The following is a 19,050-nucleotide window of genomic DNA, read 5'->3' as shown; positions in this document are numbered from 1 at the left end:
TGTTATCGTGCCATGTGTCCTAGTTCATCTTCAGAAATGCAGGGGGGGGGCACAACACCCTCAGACAGCTCCTTGGAGGCGGCTGCAGAGGGGGTGGGCAGACAGGCTGACAGAGCCTGAGCCTCCCTCAGCAAGACAGGGCTTTGCCAAGGAAAACTGGGGGGGCAGCAGCCCCCTGGGACCCCATCTGCTGTCAGCCCCCTCTTTATGGCCAGAGCTGCCCAGCAGCTTTCACCCCATAACCAGCCCATACCTGGTAAGGAAAGAATCTCCTCTGGCTGCTCTGTGCAGATCTGGGGTGGCCATGGGGGCTGGGGTCCCACAGGGGCACCCTCACCCATCAAGTCGGCTCCACACAGGGTGCAGAGGGTGGGGTGTGTGACCTGGGGTCGGGCTGGTGCTGGTGGCCAAGCAGCATCACCACAGCCTGGACACCCCCCTCCACGGGTCCCTGGCTCTCCTGGGCAGCCCTGGGCCCCCCCAGCCCCGTGCCAGCAGCACAGGCTGTGATGGGCTTCTGGGAGCTGTTATGAAACAGATCCATCACTCAGCAATGAGGGATTTCAGGGAAATCCACTGGAGCAAAAGCAATCAATTAAGGGGCTGGATTTACCGCAGCCCGTGGCCGCTGCCGCGCAGCAGATGGGCTCCGCGGCGTGAGCGGGGCCAGGGTCAGAGGGGCTGTTTGGCCTCTCCAGCCAGGCAGAAGCTTCCAGAGGGGATGCACTGAGCTGCCCATCACTCCTCAGGGCTGGTAAAGCCTCTGGCCAGGACCTGGCCGCACTGGAGGGAGCAGCAAGTCCTGCCCTCCCTGCTCCAGCAAACGCATCTCCCACCTGCGACTCCCCCAGCCCCCTCGCTGCTGTTTCAGCAGCCCCAAGAAGAGGGGCAGTGTGGTGTACCAGTACAGACAGCTGTGAGAAAGCAAATATTTGGGGCTTTCCATCCCTCCAAGGCTCTTTTTTGGCAGGACTTAGTGAAGCAGCACGTCAATCACGTCCTACAGAGAGAGTGGTGAGGGGCTGGAACAGGCTGCCCAGAGAGGGGGTGGGTGCCCCATCCCTGGGGGTGTTCAAGGCCAGGCTGGATGGGGCCCTGGGCAACCTTGTGTAGCTCCAGGCTGGAGGTTGGTGTCCCTGCCTGTGGAGCTCTGTGACCCTTGGGGTCCCTCCCAACCCAGACCAGTCCGGGATTCTATGATTTTTAGGAAGGGCAGGATGAAAGGAGGGCTGCAGCCCAAAGTGGGGCTGTGCTGGGTGGATATGGACCCCCATCCCCCCAGGATATCTGTGTGGAGCTCAAAGTGGGGCAGCCTGGCTCAGAGGAGGGATTTTTATCCATTTTTATGCATTTACCTTGTTCTTGCCCTTTCTAAAGTGTGACCAGTGCTGGCGACAGCGTGGGTGGCCCCAGAGAGCAGCAAAGAGACTGTGATGGGTCCTGCCAGGGACCCTCCCCAGCTCTGACCTGTGCCCCCCCCGGGGTGGGACCTGAACTGCTCACAGCTGCAGTCCTGTGGGGCGGGAGGGACAGGATGTTTTACTGTGGGGACAGTGTGGTGGCCCTGGCCGATCCCTGCCCTGTGCTGGTTGTGGTGCCCTTGTGAGGAGCAAGGCTTGTTTTCTGTTCCCATCTCCTTCACTCCCTTGTCCCCACTCCCCCCCCTTTCCCCAGTTGGATCCTGTGCCTAATTAAACCTCAGTGTTTGGTAATGACCCTGTGCCACTCACAGGCTAATTCTGGGGCCACAGCAAGAAGCAGAACATTCCACAAAATTCCCCCCACTGGGTTCTGGAACGTTCTCCCCGACACCGATTCCCTTCCTCAGTCCTCTCACGTGATGGGGACCGTTTTGGAAGACCCCCAGTAGCAGGAGAACCAAAGACAAGACAGGCTGATGCCTGAAGGACCCTTGAGCATCCATCCCATCCCCTCATCAGTGTGTGGGGCTTGTGCAGGGCACAGCACACGGGGTGAGGACGGGGCTGCGATGTCCCAGCCCGGCTGCTCGGTGTGTCCGGGGTCTGGAGAGGCAGCTGCTCCCTGGGAAAGGCTCCCCCTTTGCTGGAGGGGGTCTCAGGGGGGGCACATGCCCAGTTCTCGGTACAGACCTCGGTGTTGACAGCCGGGCCAGCGGGGACACGCGTGTCCGTGGGCCGCTGGCACCATCTAGTGGGGTTTGTCCGGGGACTCGCGGTGCTGCAGCCGCCCCGACGGCCGGGCGCTGCCCCGGGAGAGCAGCACAGCCCCGACCCTGAGATGCTCTGGCTGGTACCGGCTCCCGAGAGACACCCAAACCCTGCCGCTCCGGTTTTTCTCTCCTGGAAGCACCGAGCAGCTTTCCCGGGGGCTGCGAACTGCCCCGACCTTGCACCCCCCTCCCAAGCTGGGGAGCTCAGGGGGCAGGAGGTGCCCGATGCCCCCGGCACTCAGCAGGTACCGCAGCTCAGCACCGACAGGGATGGGAGGGCTCCGAGTGCATCCTGCACTGCTTGGGCATGAGGAGGGATTCAAGCCTCTCTCCCCTCTTCATCCTGCCTCTGCCAAGCAGCAGAATGAACCTGCACACGAAGCGATGGGAAGGCAAAGTCCTGGCTGCTCCTGTGGGCAGCGATGCCGGATGGACAGACAGACAGCGCCAGCAGGGATGCTCTGGGAGACTAAGGGCAGATCAGGACCCTGCTGCCTTGGGTGAGCATTTATGGGCTTGTTTGCAAAGCAGAGAGGGAGCCCCAGCTTTGTGGGGAGCTGGGGGTGCTGCTCAGGGAGGCGGGTGGAGAAGGGCAGGTGGAATTTCACATGGCTCACCGGGGTGAACCACAGGCCCTGCCTGCTCTGTTGGCACCAGCTCAACTCAATTAAAGCCTGGCTGTTTTAATTGCTATTCAGAAAGAGGAGCATTGGTGGGGGAAGGCAGCATTGCCACTGCCTCCACAGGCACAGCACAGCCAAACAGGCAGAACCACCTTCTCCTACAGTATCTTTTCAAGGGCTTTTGCATTTCGCAGCATCCAGAGCAGCGGTGAGTCGCCCCACTGTAATTATGCCCTGGCATAAGAATATTTGCCACATGTTAAAACTTGAAGTGGGTCAGGCAGCCATCTGGTCGTGCTGACAGGCCTCCACCACCATAGGTCAGGATTCTCATTTTAGAAACTTTAAAGCTGGGATAAAATCTCAAGTCCAGCCAGGAATGGATGTTTCAGCCACAGCTCCGAGTCCGGGGCTTAGAAAAAACACAGCCTGATGTTTCTTGGCTCCTGTTTTAAAAATAGCTACAGCTTTGCCTACTTCTGCTACTAAAACCAATAGTCCTAATTCCCCAAAAGTGATTGTGTCAGCCTCCCACCCAAGAAGGCAGCTGGGGGAGCCCATCTCCCCAGTACCCTATGACTGGGCACACCCCTGGAAGCAGGCAGGACCAATCCCACTGTCCAGGCAGCTCTGTAGCTCAGCATGCTTCTCCTTGAAGGAGAATTATTGTACCTTTACATTATTAAGTGTAAAGATACAATCCCCCCATCCCTCACAACCCCAACGTTTCAGCTTGCTCAGGTAGCTGTGCCTGTGCTCAGCCCACTCGGTTTTCCTGGGGCAGGACATGCTCAGCTGAGGGACACAGCCAGGGATTTATCCTGCCTGAAACCTACAGCAGGGTGCTGGGTGAAAAAAAACAACCCTAAGCAGGTGGAAAATCATCTGTTTCAGGGGGCCAGACACGTTTCAGGCTGCACAGGGACAAGAGACATGTACCCACACTGTGCCATGCTGGTCACAGCGACACACGTAACACTCCACAAGGGATGCTGCTGCCATCAGCTGCACCACTGGGGTTAGAACTCCCCTTCAAACAGAGATGGAGGAGGATCAAACCATCATACAACCCCAAAAAGCAACTGGTTTCTTTCTAAGGTGACATGAGGATGATTTCAGCACAGCATTCTGCTCCTTTTGTGCATTCCAGGCTAGTGAAGCCTGTGCACGAGTACCACGGGGAAGCCAGGGGTTAGTTATGTGACAGGGACATGATGGGAAAGCACCTGGCTGAGGCTGCTCTCCTCCTGACCCCTGTTTCGTGCCATCTCCTACCTGCTGGGGGTTCTGCTCCCCACACCAGACTGCTTCACTGAAACACCTTGGCGGTGGTACCCCAAACGCCTCCCCAGTGGGACCCCAAACACCTCCCCAGTGGCACCCCACAGAATACCTGTGGCAGACTCAGAGTCAGCAGGGAGAAGAACCTGGAAGCTTTGCATCCTGTGAACGACAGGCAGAGGCTGAGCCTTTTTTCCAAACAGTTCACATTTATTGATAACAATAAAAAAATCTTTTAAAGACTATCTGTGTTTTATTACCAAGAATGAGGTATTATGTATACAAAACATTTACAGAATTTGATATGCAGTTGATGAGTACAGACAGGAAAGTGCAGGAGGACACAGAGAACAGGGGAAAAAAAAGGCAACAGAAGAGTTATTGGCTGAGAGAAGTAAGAGCAGCAACACTAGAACACAAAGAAAGACCAGGATATGGGAAATTAATTAGTCAGACTGCAGTGATCAAGTCATATTGCCACAGCACTTTGCTTAAGGGAGGATTAACTATTGTTTTTCTGGCATTTTTATCTCCCCAGCCTGTTTGTGCTGTCATGTGCTTTGAGCTCTGAAAGATGTGTTAACAGCAGGAAGAACCCTAAGTGCCACTTTTGAGCCAGCTCAAGTGAAAAACAAAATAAGGATCTTCAGACTTGACAAGTGACTGCAACTCAAAAAGGTCTAGAAAGCCAGACACCTCTGGACAGATGTGGAGTGTTGAATGAAGCAGTTTCCTTACAGTTGTCAGCAAAATCGCCATCTGAGAGAGAGAGAGAAAGAAAGAAAGGGGACCACCTTCAACCCTCACAGCCTGGTACAGGGAGGGGTGCTTGCAGTAAGTTCTGAGTGTCACTGAGCCAAGCTCACAGTGCCTCCTGCTGCACTCCCAGGAACGCTGGCTGTGTCGAGGATCAAACCACCTCTGCAGGAAGCTGGGTCCCTCCTCAACAGACTGGCTGTGGGGCAGGCAGGTGGGAGCTGCTTGACACCCAAGGGGTGGCCTGTCCCCCACAACAGCCTGCCTAAGTGATAGTGTAACCTCCACCTTCAATTTCTAAGTCCAAAAAAAGCAGACAGAAGTGGCCAGTTCAGTTCAGTGTAAGGAGACTGGCCTGAGCTCCTCTGCAGCCTTTACTGCAACACTCCATCAGCTGCCTGACACACTCCACAGCCACATCTGGCCCGTGGGAGGATGTGCTCCCAGCCAGAGGTCTGTGCAGCCAGCCTCACACAAGCTTTACCTCTCAAAAAAGATCTACACTGAGTTTGGAACCAGCTTTCCTCAGGCAAGACATCTAGTATCTTGAGTCTTGCTCTAAGTGCAAGGCCTCCACCAGCTCCTCTGCTGCTCACCCACAGGTAACAACCCTCCCCCAGGCAGAGCAGAGCCCGTCCAGCTTTCCAGCAGCTACTGCAGCCAGTGCAGTAGCTCCTTCTGCCTGGGTGGACAATTTAGCTCTGACAAGGAGATGAAAGACCAAGCAGGGTCTAACTATGGCAATCCTGCTGCACTGCAGGCTGGAATCTCTGCCAGTGGGGTCTGTGGCTGTCTGGGGACAGTCCTTTGCTCAGCACTTCAGGCTGCTGTGCAGGAGAGAGGGCTCGAAGACAAAGAATGCCCAAACAGACTGGAGGGAAAAGAGTTCAAGTAGGATTGTTTAGGCTTGGGTAGAACAGGGAACAAGTCCAAACTGGCAGTAACAATAGTTAAAAAGGTGGAGCAGGCACTGCTGGAGCATCTTTGACTATCACTTCAGAAAGGTCCCCCTGCTCCCTGCTGCATGGAACTGAAGCACTCTGGTTGTGACACGTACAGGGAAGGAGGGGAGGCAAGAGGGGTTGAGAAGTGCACAGGAAGGATGAGAAGCCATACCTCCTTTAGACTGGTTCAAGAAGCAAGCTTAAACTCTGCATTCATTCCTGATAAGAACAGAGTCTGGGTAAAAAAATCCATTCACCTGGAGTGTAGTAAGGAAGTGGAAGGAAGCTCCAGCACAGAGCTGGGAATGAATCCTCAGGCCAATTCTGGACCAGCCCAGCATGACACAGTGAGGGAGAGCCTGCTCTCTGCCTCTCTCCCCACGCAGATCCAAGGAAAGAATGAATTGCTTTAACCCATCAAGACCCAGAGCTCAAATTCCCCCCCCAAAATGTGCTCATACAAAAGTTCTTAGTGTTTGCAGCCTGGCCACAGCTCCGTGGGCGTGCTTTGAAAAGAGTGGACTCACAAAGTCAAGTATCCAGCAACTGCTTTGCTTTGTCTTGGACATCACTGAGAGGCAAGGGGAGGATAGTCTGAAGCATGGGAAGATCACAGGGGATTTCTTAAGGAGTGTCCTGACAGGAGACTTGCAGTTGGTCTCTGATGAACTATGGAGCAGTTTTTGGTAGGGTTTTTTCTCTTCTTTTTTTGCTTTTTAACATTTACACAGTTAAAAAAAGGTAATATTCTTAACTGACACACTGTTTATTTTTCCTTTCAGTGAGAGCCCTTGTGTTAGGAGTTAGGACCTGTGCAAGCAAGCTTGCAACAGTATTTATGGCTGAGTTAAGAAAAAGGGTTAAAGTTAAGAGACAAGCTGTTGGATCTAACAAGGACCAGACCCACTAAGTTTAAAATTCAAACAGCTACTTCACTAACTATAAAAGGCTTTTTGTAGGGTGGGTTTTTTTGCACAATTGCCAGTTGAATACGCTGTATTGCAGTCAGCTGCCACAGGTGAGGGTCCAGCCAGCTCATCCATTTGCTTTTCAGCTGTTGTGGCACTACCTGGAAATCATGGAGCTGGAATGGGACTGGCTAGAAGAGGTGGTGGCAGCACTGAGCTGGGAGAATCCACTGTGGCTTGATTCAAGGCTGGTCATAGATCCCCTGCAATAAAAACCAAAGTAGCTTTAAGCTTCAGGACACAGGGATTTTGATTTCTGCTCTGGATCTGTATTGTATTTGTTTGCACACTGCATAAAAAGCAAGTAACAGTCTTAGTGCTGATACTCAGAAGGCTTTTCTGCCTCATCACTTGAGATGGGGACAGAGAACCCCTTGCAAAACCAAATACTGTTCAAAGAGACAGAGAACTGGTTTCGGGCAGGGGTATCACCTGGCAGCCAACTGAAATGGCTCAACTCTGTTCTGAGTTGTGCCCATTTCTCCCTGACAACCTGCCAAGCACAAGTCCTTCAAAGCAGAGCAAAGTGGCCAGTGATGGTTACAATGAGGTAACTCATTAACCCCTTTTATACAACAGTCACCTCCAGTGTCAGTACTGGTTGATTTTATTTGATTGGTTGGGGTTTTTTTTGCCTAAGAGAACACAGGTCCTCACAATTTGCTTGTATTTAAGTGAACTGGACACTGGTTTCACCATTGTCCTTCCAGTCCCTGAAAGGTGCCTACAAGAAAGCTGGGGAAGAGCTGATCTCAAGGGCATGGAGTGATGAGGGGGGATGGTTTAAACTTGAAAAGGGGAGATTTGGGTTGGATATTAGGAAAAAGTTCTTCAATATGAGGGTGGTGGATCCCTGGCACAGGTTGCCCAGAGAGGTGGTGGAGGCCCCATCCCTGGAGACACTGAAGCTCAGGCTTGGTGGGGCTCTGAGCGACCTGCTCTAGTGAAGATGTCCCTGCTCACTGCAGGGTGGGACTGGATGGCCTTGGAAGGTCCCTTCCAACCTTACACATTCCCTGATTCTAAGACCTAATTAACTACCAGAAAGGTTTGACCTTCCTGAATCTCAGCCAGACGTACCTGAAATCTTCTGATCCTATTACTTCTGTGTAGTACATCACTTTACACTTGTGAGAGGAGACCTGTAGAGATGCTAACACATCATCCACACGAGGCAGGTTGGTTGCAGCACAGGCAGGCATGCTATGGAATTTCCACTGGAGAATATAGAAGCCAGGCCACCTGGTCACATGCGATCCCTGGAAGCAGCCACAGCAAAAAAAAAATGGGAAATCAGCTTTGTCAACACAAAGATTTGGAGGCTTAAAATTTCCTTCCCAAGCTTAGAAAAACTGTCTACATGCCCAGAATCTTTTCCCCTCTGCCAGTTATTTCAGCTCCTCAGCCAACTGGCAGCACCAGTCAACTCTCCCTGCACAGCATGCTTATAGAAGTCACGACAATGCCAGCTGGTCCTCCTCCTCTCTGACAGTGTCAAGGGGTTAGGATTTAAAGATACCAAAAGGACAAAGTTCTTGTTTAAAACAATATCCATTTTTTCCCCATTTATTTTCATTAATGGCTGTCCTTTGGGAGTGGAAAGAGCAGTCAGGGCTCGTGCCTCACAGAAAAGGAAAGTGCAGTTCAGGAGGTCACTGCCCATATTTCCAGTTTAATGCTTGAAGGAGCTGCCTGAAGGAGCTCCTTTTTCAGAGGCTTCAACCCTTAGTTCAAGTCAAAAGGACCAGCAGTGGCAGAGTGTGATTGCAAACGTGCTGCACCTAACATCAAACATGGAAGTTAAAGGACAGGTGGCAGATATCATCAAAAAAACCCCTTCAGGAGCCCTGAGCACAGGGACCTCCTCCCCTCACAGCAGATCCCACGTAAACACCCCTGTTCCCTGCAGCATGCAGCTAGGAACCTAAGCTGAAATGCCGGCCAAAAGCAAGCAGACAGCCCGGAGCTGAATCACAGCTCAGTCATCAATAACAATTATGAATTAGAACATCCAGTTTTGGGGCTGGGCTCCAGCTTCTCCCACACCAGCAGCCAGCAGTCTCACCTGCACGCTCTCCCCTTCTTTGCAGATCAGGGGAGACTCCACCATGCTGTAATCGCGCCCCAACTGCCAGACTTTATCTATCAGCTGGACGTTGTTCCCACCAGGGGATGTAATGCTGTGAGCTCCCAGAGAGTCCTTTTTAGGGGGCTGAGGGGCTCTTTTGGAATGAAAGATGTTAAATACAATGTCACCCTTGCACACATCAAAGTCCCAGGTGATCACAGAGGAGGCATCCACGATCTGAATGAGAACCTGAGACAGAACAGTCGTATTAGACAACAGCAATTCCCTCAGTAAAGACACACTCCCACCAGAACAGGACACAAAGAACAGGCTTTTTTGTTGCTGGGTTTAGTTCTGACTGTTCAAAAGGACTGTAGACACAAATTCTCTCCTGATGGAACGTCTTTAACATGATTTTCAGAAGCTCTCAAGGAGCTTCTGAGAGTATTCTTTCTCTTTGCTTTAGGGTATGGCTTTGAACAGAACAAAACCCAGTGATATTCTCCAAAAGGCAACAAGATGATACCAGGAATGGTCACAAATTTCACCTATTACAGCATCATTGTGCAGCACAACTACAGAATAACAAGGTGGAAGCATGGCAACTGAATAATCAAGTTCTAACCCATTTTCAGTCCAAGGGACAGAGTCCAGAGCAGAGGGCTGAAGTGAGAGAAAAGCAGGGCAGTCTGCAGCCATACCTCATGAGGAGCTCCTTTGAAGACACTTGCAGACTGGTAGATTGTTTCAGTCCAAAGCTTTATGTCTTCATTCTCCAACTCCTCTGCTGTTCGGTAGAGGGACTTGGGAACCAGCCCACCCTCTGGAACTTCACACTAGAAACACAAAGAGCCATTAAAAACTCTCCCCTCTGTACAACCACAGCCTGTCATGCTCTCTGCCTGCCAGCTTCAGAAACAAGCTCAATCTCACCAAGTACTCTTGAGACCAGTTTTGACAGCAATTCTATAGCTTGGACATCATCTGTATACAAATTTGAGTGTGATGTGGTTCAGGTGAGTGTGCAGAACTAGACACCAGAGGACCAGATCTCATCTACACACAGGCACCACCACAGAAAACGACTGTGCAAGTACAATAGCTCCCACTTGTACCGCCCTGTGCTAAAGATGTGAGCCACTTAAAGAGCCTGAGTGAAGTGGCAACAGCATCTCAGCTTAAAAACCAGAGAGACCTGAAAGAACCAGGGTAGCTAAAGCCAGTAGGAGCAGGGAAGTGATAGTTCCACTGTACTCAGCTCTGGTGAGGGCATGCCTCAAGTGCTGTGTCCAGTTTTAGGCCCCTCTCTACAGGAAGGATGTTGAGATGCTGGAGCACATCCAGAGGAGGGTGATGAAGCTGGTGAAGGGTCTGGAGCACAAGTCCTGTGAGGAGCAGCTGAAGGATCTGGGGGCTTTTTCGTCTTGAGAAAAGGAGGCTGAGGGCAGACCTTATGGCTCTCTACAACTGCCTGCAAGGTGGTTGCAGAGATGTTGGGGTCGGTCTCTTCTCTTGATGACAAGCAATAGGACAAGAGGAAATGGCTTGAAATTGCACTGGGGAGATTTAGTTTGGAGATCAGGAAGAATTTCCGTACTGGAAGGGTTGTCAGGGGTTGGCACAGGCTGCCCAGGGAGGTGGTGGGGTCACCATCCCTGGAGGGATTTAAAAGGTGTGTAGATGAAGTGCTTAAGGACAGGGTCTAGAGGTGGGCTGGGCAGGGTCAGGCTGTGGTTGGACTTGATCTGAAGGGGCTCTTCCAACCCAGGTTATTCTATGATTCTGTAACAGTGGGAGGATACTGTAAGTTTCCAAACAGGTAAAAGGATACTGTAGTCAGGAAGGTAACAGTTTTTAAGTTACAACTATTTCTCCACAGCTCAGCACTGGAATGGATTAGACAGCTTCCCTATGCAAAGTTCTCATTTAAGTTGTCTCTAGTAATGAAGCTGGACAATCACCTGATCAGGAACATGTGCCACAGAAGTGTCTAGGGCATGAGAAGCATTCAATAACCCAGCTAGGATCTTTGAAAAGTCATTTTTCTTTAAATATCCAGAAGTAAAGAGAAAGAGAAGGAGTCTCTATCAGTGCCTGTGAGCAGCAGGAAGCGTTGCAGCAATTTGCTCTCTGGTAACGCTGGCTCTTGCTGGCAGTGGATTCTGCCAGCTTCTCAAGCTCCAAATTAGATGGCACAAACTCTCTCCCTGAACGCTACTGCTGCAGCAAAAGGCAGCCCACTGAAGATATGTTCTACTCTGATACATCTAACAGTACTCCAGTCTAATTTGAGACTCTATCTGAACAGACCTAGATGTATTTTCAAGAATGGTACAGAAATTAATCTAAGAAGTGTACAGGGACTTAAAAAGCAAGTCTGAAATGATATTTTAGCACAGCTGACTTCAGAAAAACACCCCAATCATGTAATGTAAGCTCCAGAAAATGCCTGAGTCGCACTCCTACACCTCAGTCACACCAGTGAGCTTGTGCTGTCAAACCCATTGCAGAGAAAACAAACCTTGCAGTGTGATTGAGATGTTAACATTACAGATTTGACTGACACCCACAGTCTAGGCAGAAAACAGACACTAAGGCACACAAGGGACTGAGAAATTACAGTATCCTGCAGTAAGCCCATTTTTGGTTTGTTGTGGTCAGCATGTGTATTGTGCTAGGAGCCCTGGCTGTTTGCTAAGCCCTGATAGCAAATGCACCCCAATTTCCTTGGGCTCCTGTGGTTATCAATCCTTGTAGGTGACCCAGACTCCCAGTGAGCTGACAGCGACAGCTCTTCCCCTGTGCTGTCTGCTTGAACTTGACAGGTAACAGAGACTATGACTTTTAACCATGTCTGGCTACTTTAAGCTATGTGATACTCACTGTAAAGAAGTACTGTATTTCTCTTTTTAATGTGGATCCAGAAGAAAACACTAAACCTGGAGTCTCACATCATCACCTCCTCCCCTCCAAACTACATTAGGAATCATTCTGTGCTTCTAGACTTCTTTGTTTAGAGGAGCAGGGGACTTAAAATAACCAAGCAAACAAAACCCCCCACAAATAAGTCATTATATGCACTAGTTTATATTCATACCATGCACTCTCCACCAAGAAAATCAGGGATAATTTCTTTATCGATGTAATCCAGCAGTCCCCCAGGACCCTGGTAGTCATTCCCAGCATAAATAAGGAATTTCTTTCTAGTGTTGTCATCGATGAATGGACTAACCTATGAAGAAAAACAGAATAGATCAGGCTCCCATGTTTTCCTCAGGTCAATTTTGAAGGAATGAGTTCCATTAAGTGTTACCATCCCCGTTCACACTACAAAGAAGTTAAATTAATTATGTAAGCAAGTTCTGAGGTAGTGGTTTTAATCCCTGCCAGGAATCCTATCAAAGAGATGTTTTCAAACGGTGACATTTCCTGCTTGTAAAGCCTGATCTCTAGAGTGCTTCTACAAACTACAAGTGCAGGGTGAGAGATGAGGAATAGCTTGAATTACAAACATACCAGTGTCCAAAGAACTGGGAATACTCGAGGTGCTCTTAGGATAAGAAGACGACCCAAAGTCTCAGGGTAATTGGCTTCCACCACCTCAATGATTCTCAGCAATGCTTTGACACCAGGTCTCCACAAGTGCCGCATGTTCAAGCCTTCCAGATCTACCAGACAGGTCCAGGAGCTGAATGTGAGGAAGGCAAGAGGAGAAATCAATAGCATCCAAACTCTTTCTTATACAAGTGTGCAATGTCCTGAAACTCTCAGACCCCACAGTCATTTTGATTTCTTCTGTTTTACCCCCTTGCTCTGTAGACACTGGGATTTAAGACCCTCAGAATGGGAATGCTTTGGAGTGGGCCAAGCATGATGTCATACAGAGTACATGCAACGATCGCCTTGGACATCACGTGCATCCCCCTCCAAAGACATTCTAGGCTGCAGGTGAAGGTTAATATAAAGCCAAAAAAGATCCTGTCAAAAGCCAGCCCAAATGTTAAATGCCTGCTTTTACTAGGAAATCAATTAAGTGGCCACACTGCTGCTGTGAAGCAATTTAACATTCACTGTGTGGATTTCCTACTAATAGAGTAACAGTGTCATTACACATTGAAGCTAATTCTGTTGTCAGATCTCAGGGATGGAAGCTTTTTCCATAGGAAGAGATACATTCTTAATACTAAATAGTGAGCTTCAGCATATGCTATGGTTACTTTCCAAGTTCAGGTCTCGCCCTGGGCATGAATTCAAGCTTTACAGCTGTGCAGCACCAGCTAGCAACCATGGAATTATGCATAAGGCTACTATGAAACAGCAACCACTTCTTTGTTTTGCTTTAAATGAATGTTTAACATGCAGCTCTTTAAGATTAATTCTACAAAGAAAAATCCAGCAGGCAGCACAATTTCATAGTTAAACACAGGAAACCCATCTCTTGGATTTGACCTTCCCCTGAGAGCTAGGACAGCAAGTTCCTTAAGAGGGAAAAGATAAGCAGACATACCATGCATCCCAGAGCCCTTACAGATTAGGGGATGGAGTCACAAACTGAAAGGAGTCCAAGAAACACTGTTTCTTTTTCAGGGTCAGTCCTGCATTCATTCCACACCCTGAAATCCATTTTGCAGTTAACACTGCCGTAAGTTACCCCTCTAAAGACTTAAGGATGGGATAGCAAGCCATTGCTGGCAAACTTTTACATGAGGCATCTGGACCCCAGGTCTCACAGGAGGCCTCATCCCTGGAGACAGTCAAGGTCAGGCTTGGTGGGACTCTGAGCAACCTTCTCTAGTCCCTGCTCACTGCAGGGGTGGGACTAGGTGGCCTCTGAAGGTCCCTTCCAGCCTAACACATTCTGTGATTCTAAGTTCCCCATGCCCCCTGTGAAACCAGGCAATTCCCAAAGAGCAAATCCACTTGTATTTTACCTTATTGGCCTGCCAAACACTTTTGTGTTCTCCTCACATCGCCTCAGCCCTTCCTCGTTTATCGAAAGAACCTGTCAAGACACAGTGTTCAGAGAAGAGAGTCTATAAATCAGTATATGGGATGAAGAAAAACACAAGAGTTCATCTCTGAAGGCTAATTAGAATTGCAAGTCAATTAGCATAAGCTTTCTTCATGCTAAACATCCAGCAATAGCTCCCAAACCAAAGCAGCCAGGACTGAAAGACATACCTGGCCTGAAACCTCCCCAGGCAGCCCACAAGCAGCCCCTCTGACCCTGGGGCTCAGGGCTTTTCTTTTCCAGGGGACCCTCCTCCTATCATTTCTTGTTCACTAGAATGAACTAGAAATCACCACATTTACCTCATTGCTTGATCTTGTAAAAAAATAAATATGCCCTTCCATAAAAGCAGTAGAATGGAAATAAAGATCCTCTGGAAAACTGAGACCCCAGGAGTGGTACCGACAAGAAATCATCCCACACTTCTGCCCTTTGGGCACTGATCTGCTATTTACTCAAAGGCCCTTTACAAGCCATTGAAAGTAACCCTGAAACAGAACTGCAACAAATAAAGAGAATTCAGTAGGTGCCTGGAAATGCCACTGGAAGAAAACAAATTCTTCTTATCCTTGGAGTACAGGCTGGAATCTGAGCATGCCATTTTCTTTCCTATACAAACGCAGGGACTTAATTTTGGAGCACTGCACAAACTGCAGCAGAATCTGTGAAAAATGCTAACCAGTAACTACAGGGTTTGCCAAGAACTACGCCTTTCCACCATCAGCCTGCAGTTGGAAAGAATGCAGAAGATCAACTACCAGGAGCTTTCAGACGTATTCAAACCAAAAACAGACGGCCAGAGAGTACATCAAAATATCCAACGTGATGGAACGTTCTGGCAGAGGAAGACATTGCTAAATGAAAATATCACATTGTTAGCAACTTGCTGGCTCCAAAAACACTCACGTATCGAAGCAAGGCCTCTTCCCCCAGAGCTCGCACCAAGCCTTTGGTATCCATCTGTCCCAGCCTCAGCACGTACAGCGGGCGACCATCTGATAATGAGAACAAATCTATCAGCACAACCCTTGTTTTCACAGCAACAGACAACTGGAGAGAACTGGTTTTGTGTTCAAAATCCAAACTGTAGCCAGGTGAAGCTTTGTTGTGGAGCTGGAAGAGGGAGAACCTAGAGCAGGGGGCAATGTAAACTTTACCCTGTCCAGCACTGCCAAAGGGTGCCTGTACATGAAGTGCACAGCTTCCCTGTCTGCAAGGGAAGTTCAAAGGACTTCAACAAGCACACCAGTATACACAAGACCTTCACAGACACAATTAAAGACACAGGAGTATAATTAGCTTCCAGGAGAGGAAGATACTCTAATGGACTAGTTTTTCCTGTAACTGAAGAGCCCCAGTGAAGGCTGTACAGCTTCCTATCATACATGATGCAATACTGCTTGGGATAAGTTACAGCAACCTTTTTGGAAAAGCAGCCACACTGAGCTGTGCAAGGAAGGAAACAGAGTGTTAACCCAGGGACTGGCTCTCTGCAGCATCTGCTGGAGTCCCACCTTTCAGCTGTGTCAGTACAGATGATGCAGAGCTGGCATGCAGCCTCCCTTCTGCAGGTTAAGCCTGGTGAGAGCAGACTCTGCTCCAGAGATGAGCTTCAGATGGACCCTGTGCATGCAAAACCTTCCCTTTCCACTGCCATCTTCCTGCATGTTGGGACATCCTGACACTGTACAGGGTACAAAGGCATTAAGCTTAACAACTGCACTGCCTGAATGTGAGAACCAAAGCTTGCACTTCAGGCTCTTTATAATAAGAAGTAGTTGTCTGAAACAGCTGCCACCCTCCTCTGCCCTCGTGAGGCCCCAGCTGGAGTCCTGTGTCCAAGATCTGAGGTCCCCAATACAAGGAAGATGTGTTGGAGAGGGGTCAGAGGAGGCTGTGAAGATGCTCAGAGGGCTGGAGCAGCTCCCCTATGGAGAGAGGCTGAGGGAGCTGGGCTGGGTCAGCCTGGAGAAGAGAAGGCTGTGGGGGGACCTCATTGCAGCCTTCCAGTCCCTGAAGGGACCCCAGGAACAGGAGGGGAATCAGCTTGTTAAAGGGCAGAGACTGGCAGGACAAGGGGGATGGAGTGAAGCTGAAAGAGGGGAGGTTTAAATTAGATCTTAGGGGGAAGTTTCTTACAGAGACAGTGGTGAGGGGCTGGAACAGGCTGCCCAGAGAGGGGGTGGGTGCCCCGTCCCTGGGGGTGTTCAAGGCCAGGTTGGATGGGGCCCTGGGCAACCTTGTGTAGCTCCAGGCCTGGAGGTTGGTGTCCCTGCCTGTGGCAGGGGGTTGGAGCTCTGTGACCCTTGGGGTCCCTTCCAACCCAGACCATTCTATGATTCTCCTCTCAAAGCATGTTTTTAAGCTTTGGCCCATATATTCTAGCACACAAGCTGAATAATGACCAACTTACAAAGCTGAGTGTGCTAGGACACAAAATTAAAAAGAAAAAGCAAAAAAAAAAAAGGAAAATAACTTTCTAGATAAAAATCTCCCCAAAATCCTGTTGTCCTTTTAGCTTCACTTCCCTCAAACAACTGCATGGGGAGCCATCAAATTATCATGAAGACCTCTGGGACACAAGGAAAGAAACTGTCAATACAGGCTATAAAGAAATCACCCCAAAACCTCACAGAAACCCAAATCCCCACACCTAAACTGCAGACTCACAGCAAGTTCTTGAAGGAAAGACACTACCCCCAATAAATTTCACACTATCCTGTATTTTATCAAGTGGTCTAAAGGCAAATGTTATTTTAACATCAGCACAGGTTTATCTTGGAACACCCTGTCCAACTTTTGAAACACTAAGCACAAAGTGCTATTAAGCTCCATAGGTCTCCTTCCCTCACAGACCCCCACACACCCAGAACTAAACTCATAGTTTACTAACCCCAGCCCACTCAAACACTACATGAAGGAAATACTCAACCAGCAGTGCTGTGCTAGCACTATTAGAGCTTTGTGATTTCAAAAAGCATTTGACTGAAGCACTGCTGTCAAAACACAAGGCAACTCAGATGTAGAGAAAGCCATGCTAACCAGGAGCAAAAGAACAACTCTTACTCTTTTGTGCTAATAGCTTGTTCTAGGCAACATACTTCATAATCCCTGCTGCCTTTGCTTCAGTGCTAAAAGCTATACAGGATTTAGCTAGCTAAAGTTTGGCACATTTAGCACATGTAGGAGGAGAGGAGCGCTACTAGAAGAGAGGGTTTTAAAAAAAGAACCCAGCACTGTCAAATTTTAAATTACAGAGAATTGCTCAGTTTTGAAATTCTGTTTCCTTTTCTGACAGCCCCATGTTTAACTTGTGGGTGTGCTGCAAAAGAGCCCAAAGGAACTGGAAGGGAAGGGAGCAGGGCATGACATTCATCACAAGAGTGAAGAACTCCTCAGAAAAACATTAAACCACCTTTTGATGCATTCTGTACCTTTCTGCTCACTGGCAGGGCCCAGAGCCATGCTCTGAGAGAGGAAGTCTCTCTATGATCCTTGGGGTGCCTTCCAACCCATGCTATTCTACGATTCTATGTTTAAATTAGATACTAGGGGGAAGTTTCTTACAGAGAGAGTGGTGAGGGGCTGGAACAGGCTGCCCAGAGAGGGGGTGGGTGCCCCATCCCTGGGGGTGTTCAAGGCCAGGTTGGATGGGGCCCTGGGCAACCTTGTGTAGCTCCAGGCCTGGAGGTTGGTGTCCCTGCCTGTGGCAGGGGGTTGGAGCTCTGTGATCCTTGGGGTCCCTTCCAACCCAGACCAGTCTGGGATTCTGTAATTCTATGAAGTCTTTGCAAAGTAAGGACAAGGAACTGACAGAAAGGGAGACCTTATTCACAGGTCTTTCTCCCTATGATCTTTGCAAGCATATTCTCATTCTCCATTCTCTCAGTTTCAAGTCTGCCAAACCCAAAACAGCAGTGGAGAGCAGAGTCATTCCAGCTCTTCAGTTTTAAAAGTGATTAAACTTCTGCTGTGGCCTCCTGGCCACTCCTGCTGACAGCTTCCTGTCCTGCCTCACACGCCTCTCCTAACAGGAAGAGCTAGCAGGAACAATGGTGCCTCGTGAGGAAAAGACTAAATCAGAACAGTCCTCACAACAAGTGACCTTTTCCTTATCTAAAGAGCCCAGCTTGCCTCAAGCAACCAATTCCAAAACATTTTCATTTCTGTGTGCGTATTAGCACACGAGATCAGCACATGATAAAGCAAGCAGGGGGGTAGGGGACTGTGTCAGGCACAGTTAAAGATCTGGCTGTGGCTCACCGTGCACAGGGAATTCAGCCAGAGCTTCTTCCCTTCTTAAACAAACCTGCTCTATTTGATGTTTTTGCAGCATCCCACTTCTCATGATTAAGCTGATTGTCATGCCAAATAAGTATTCATTTATGCCATCAGCAGACTTATACAACATCAGAAATAAGTTGATTAGACAGATACACTTATTTACAAACATCTTTTAATCACTGAAAGAGAATACTCAGCATTTGCATAACACCCCTCAAAGTATCTCAGAGCACTACAGAAGTGCAATTATTAACTTTAAGCTACTAGCAAAGCAGAGCTCTTTAGAGACTTAAATATGTCACTATCAGCCAGAAAGATAAGGACCTAGGACTCTGCCTCCCCTAAGGAGCTGGGTACATCACTGTAGTACTTAATGACTGAGAAGTTCTAGCACTCTTTCCAGTCACCACCAGTTCACAGAGGGACAGCTCTCAGCTTTAATTTGGAACGTTAAAATAAAAAGAAAGGCTGTTCAATATCCACCCAATAGAGCATACCTTTGTCATGGTGATGCCAGCCTCCTGCATAGTAATCTTGGAGTACCTGAGGAGGGTTCCAGGTGTCTAGAATATAGTCCACCTGGTGCTGCTTACGCCATGTCAGAGACTGGCAAAGGATCTCTCTTGCTTTATCAATGTTGAAGTCCCTGGCACGCAGGAATCTTAAGATGTGCTCATCCTTTGGGATCTGTTACAGGAAACAACCACAACAGGCTCAGTTTTGTGTGCAAGGTTTGAAAAAAGAACAGAAAACCAAACAACAGAAGCTGAGAAATGTGCAGCCCTGCACCAGTGCAAGAAGATGGCAGGTAACCCTGGAACCTTCTCAAGCAAATCAGTCTTTGCAACAAAAAAACATGAGCCCTGTCAGGCACTGCAGTGACCTTCCTATGTGGGGTATAAAAGTTTCCTGAACTCTCATAAT

The 19,050-nt window shown here is 49.0% G+C and overlaps 1 protein-coding gene across 1 annotated transcript in view; it reads right to left on the bottom strand.

Annotated features, from left to right (window-relative positions):
* Positions 1–6,860: 6,860 nt before the first annotated feature.
* Positions 6,861–19,050, bottom strand: part of SEC14L1 (SEC14 like lipid binding 1) — a gene marked incomplete at both ends in the record, with an annotated part of 40,627 nt that continues 28,437 nt past the window's right edge. The window contains 9 exons of the mRNA XM_084273524.1: positions 6,861–6,966; positions 7,844–8,022; positions 8,829–9,080; positions 9,533–9,667; positions 11,929–12,063; positions 12,348–12,519; positions 13,763–13,833; positions 14,749–14,837; positions 18,624–18,813. Coding sequence (XP_084129650.1) covers positions 6,861–6,966; positions 7,844–8,022; positions 8,829–9,080; positions 9,533–9,667; positions 11,929–12,063; positions 12,348–12,519; positions 13,763–13,833; positions 14,749–14,837; positions 18,624–18,813 — 1,329 coding nt within the window. The remainder of the gene's footprint in view (positions 6,967–7,843; positions 8,023–8,828; positions 9,081–9,532; positions 9,668–11,928; positions 12,064–12,347; positions 12,520–13,762; positions 13,834–14,748; positions 14,838–18,623; positions 18,814–19,050) is intronic.

This window comes from Gallinula chloropus, assembly GCF_964237585.1.
Source record: "Gallinula chloropus genome assembly, chromosome: 20".
Taxonomy (NCBI): domain Eukaryota; kingdom Metazoa; phylum Chordata; class Aves; order Gruiformes; family Rallidae; genus Gallinula; species Gallinula chloropus.
This window is presented reverse-complemented; position numbering and strand designations above follow the sequence as displayed.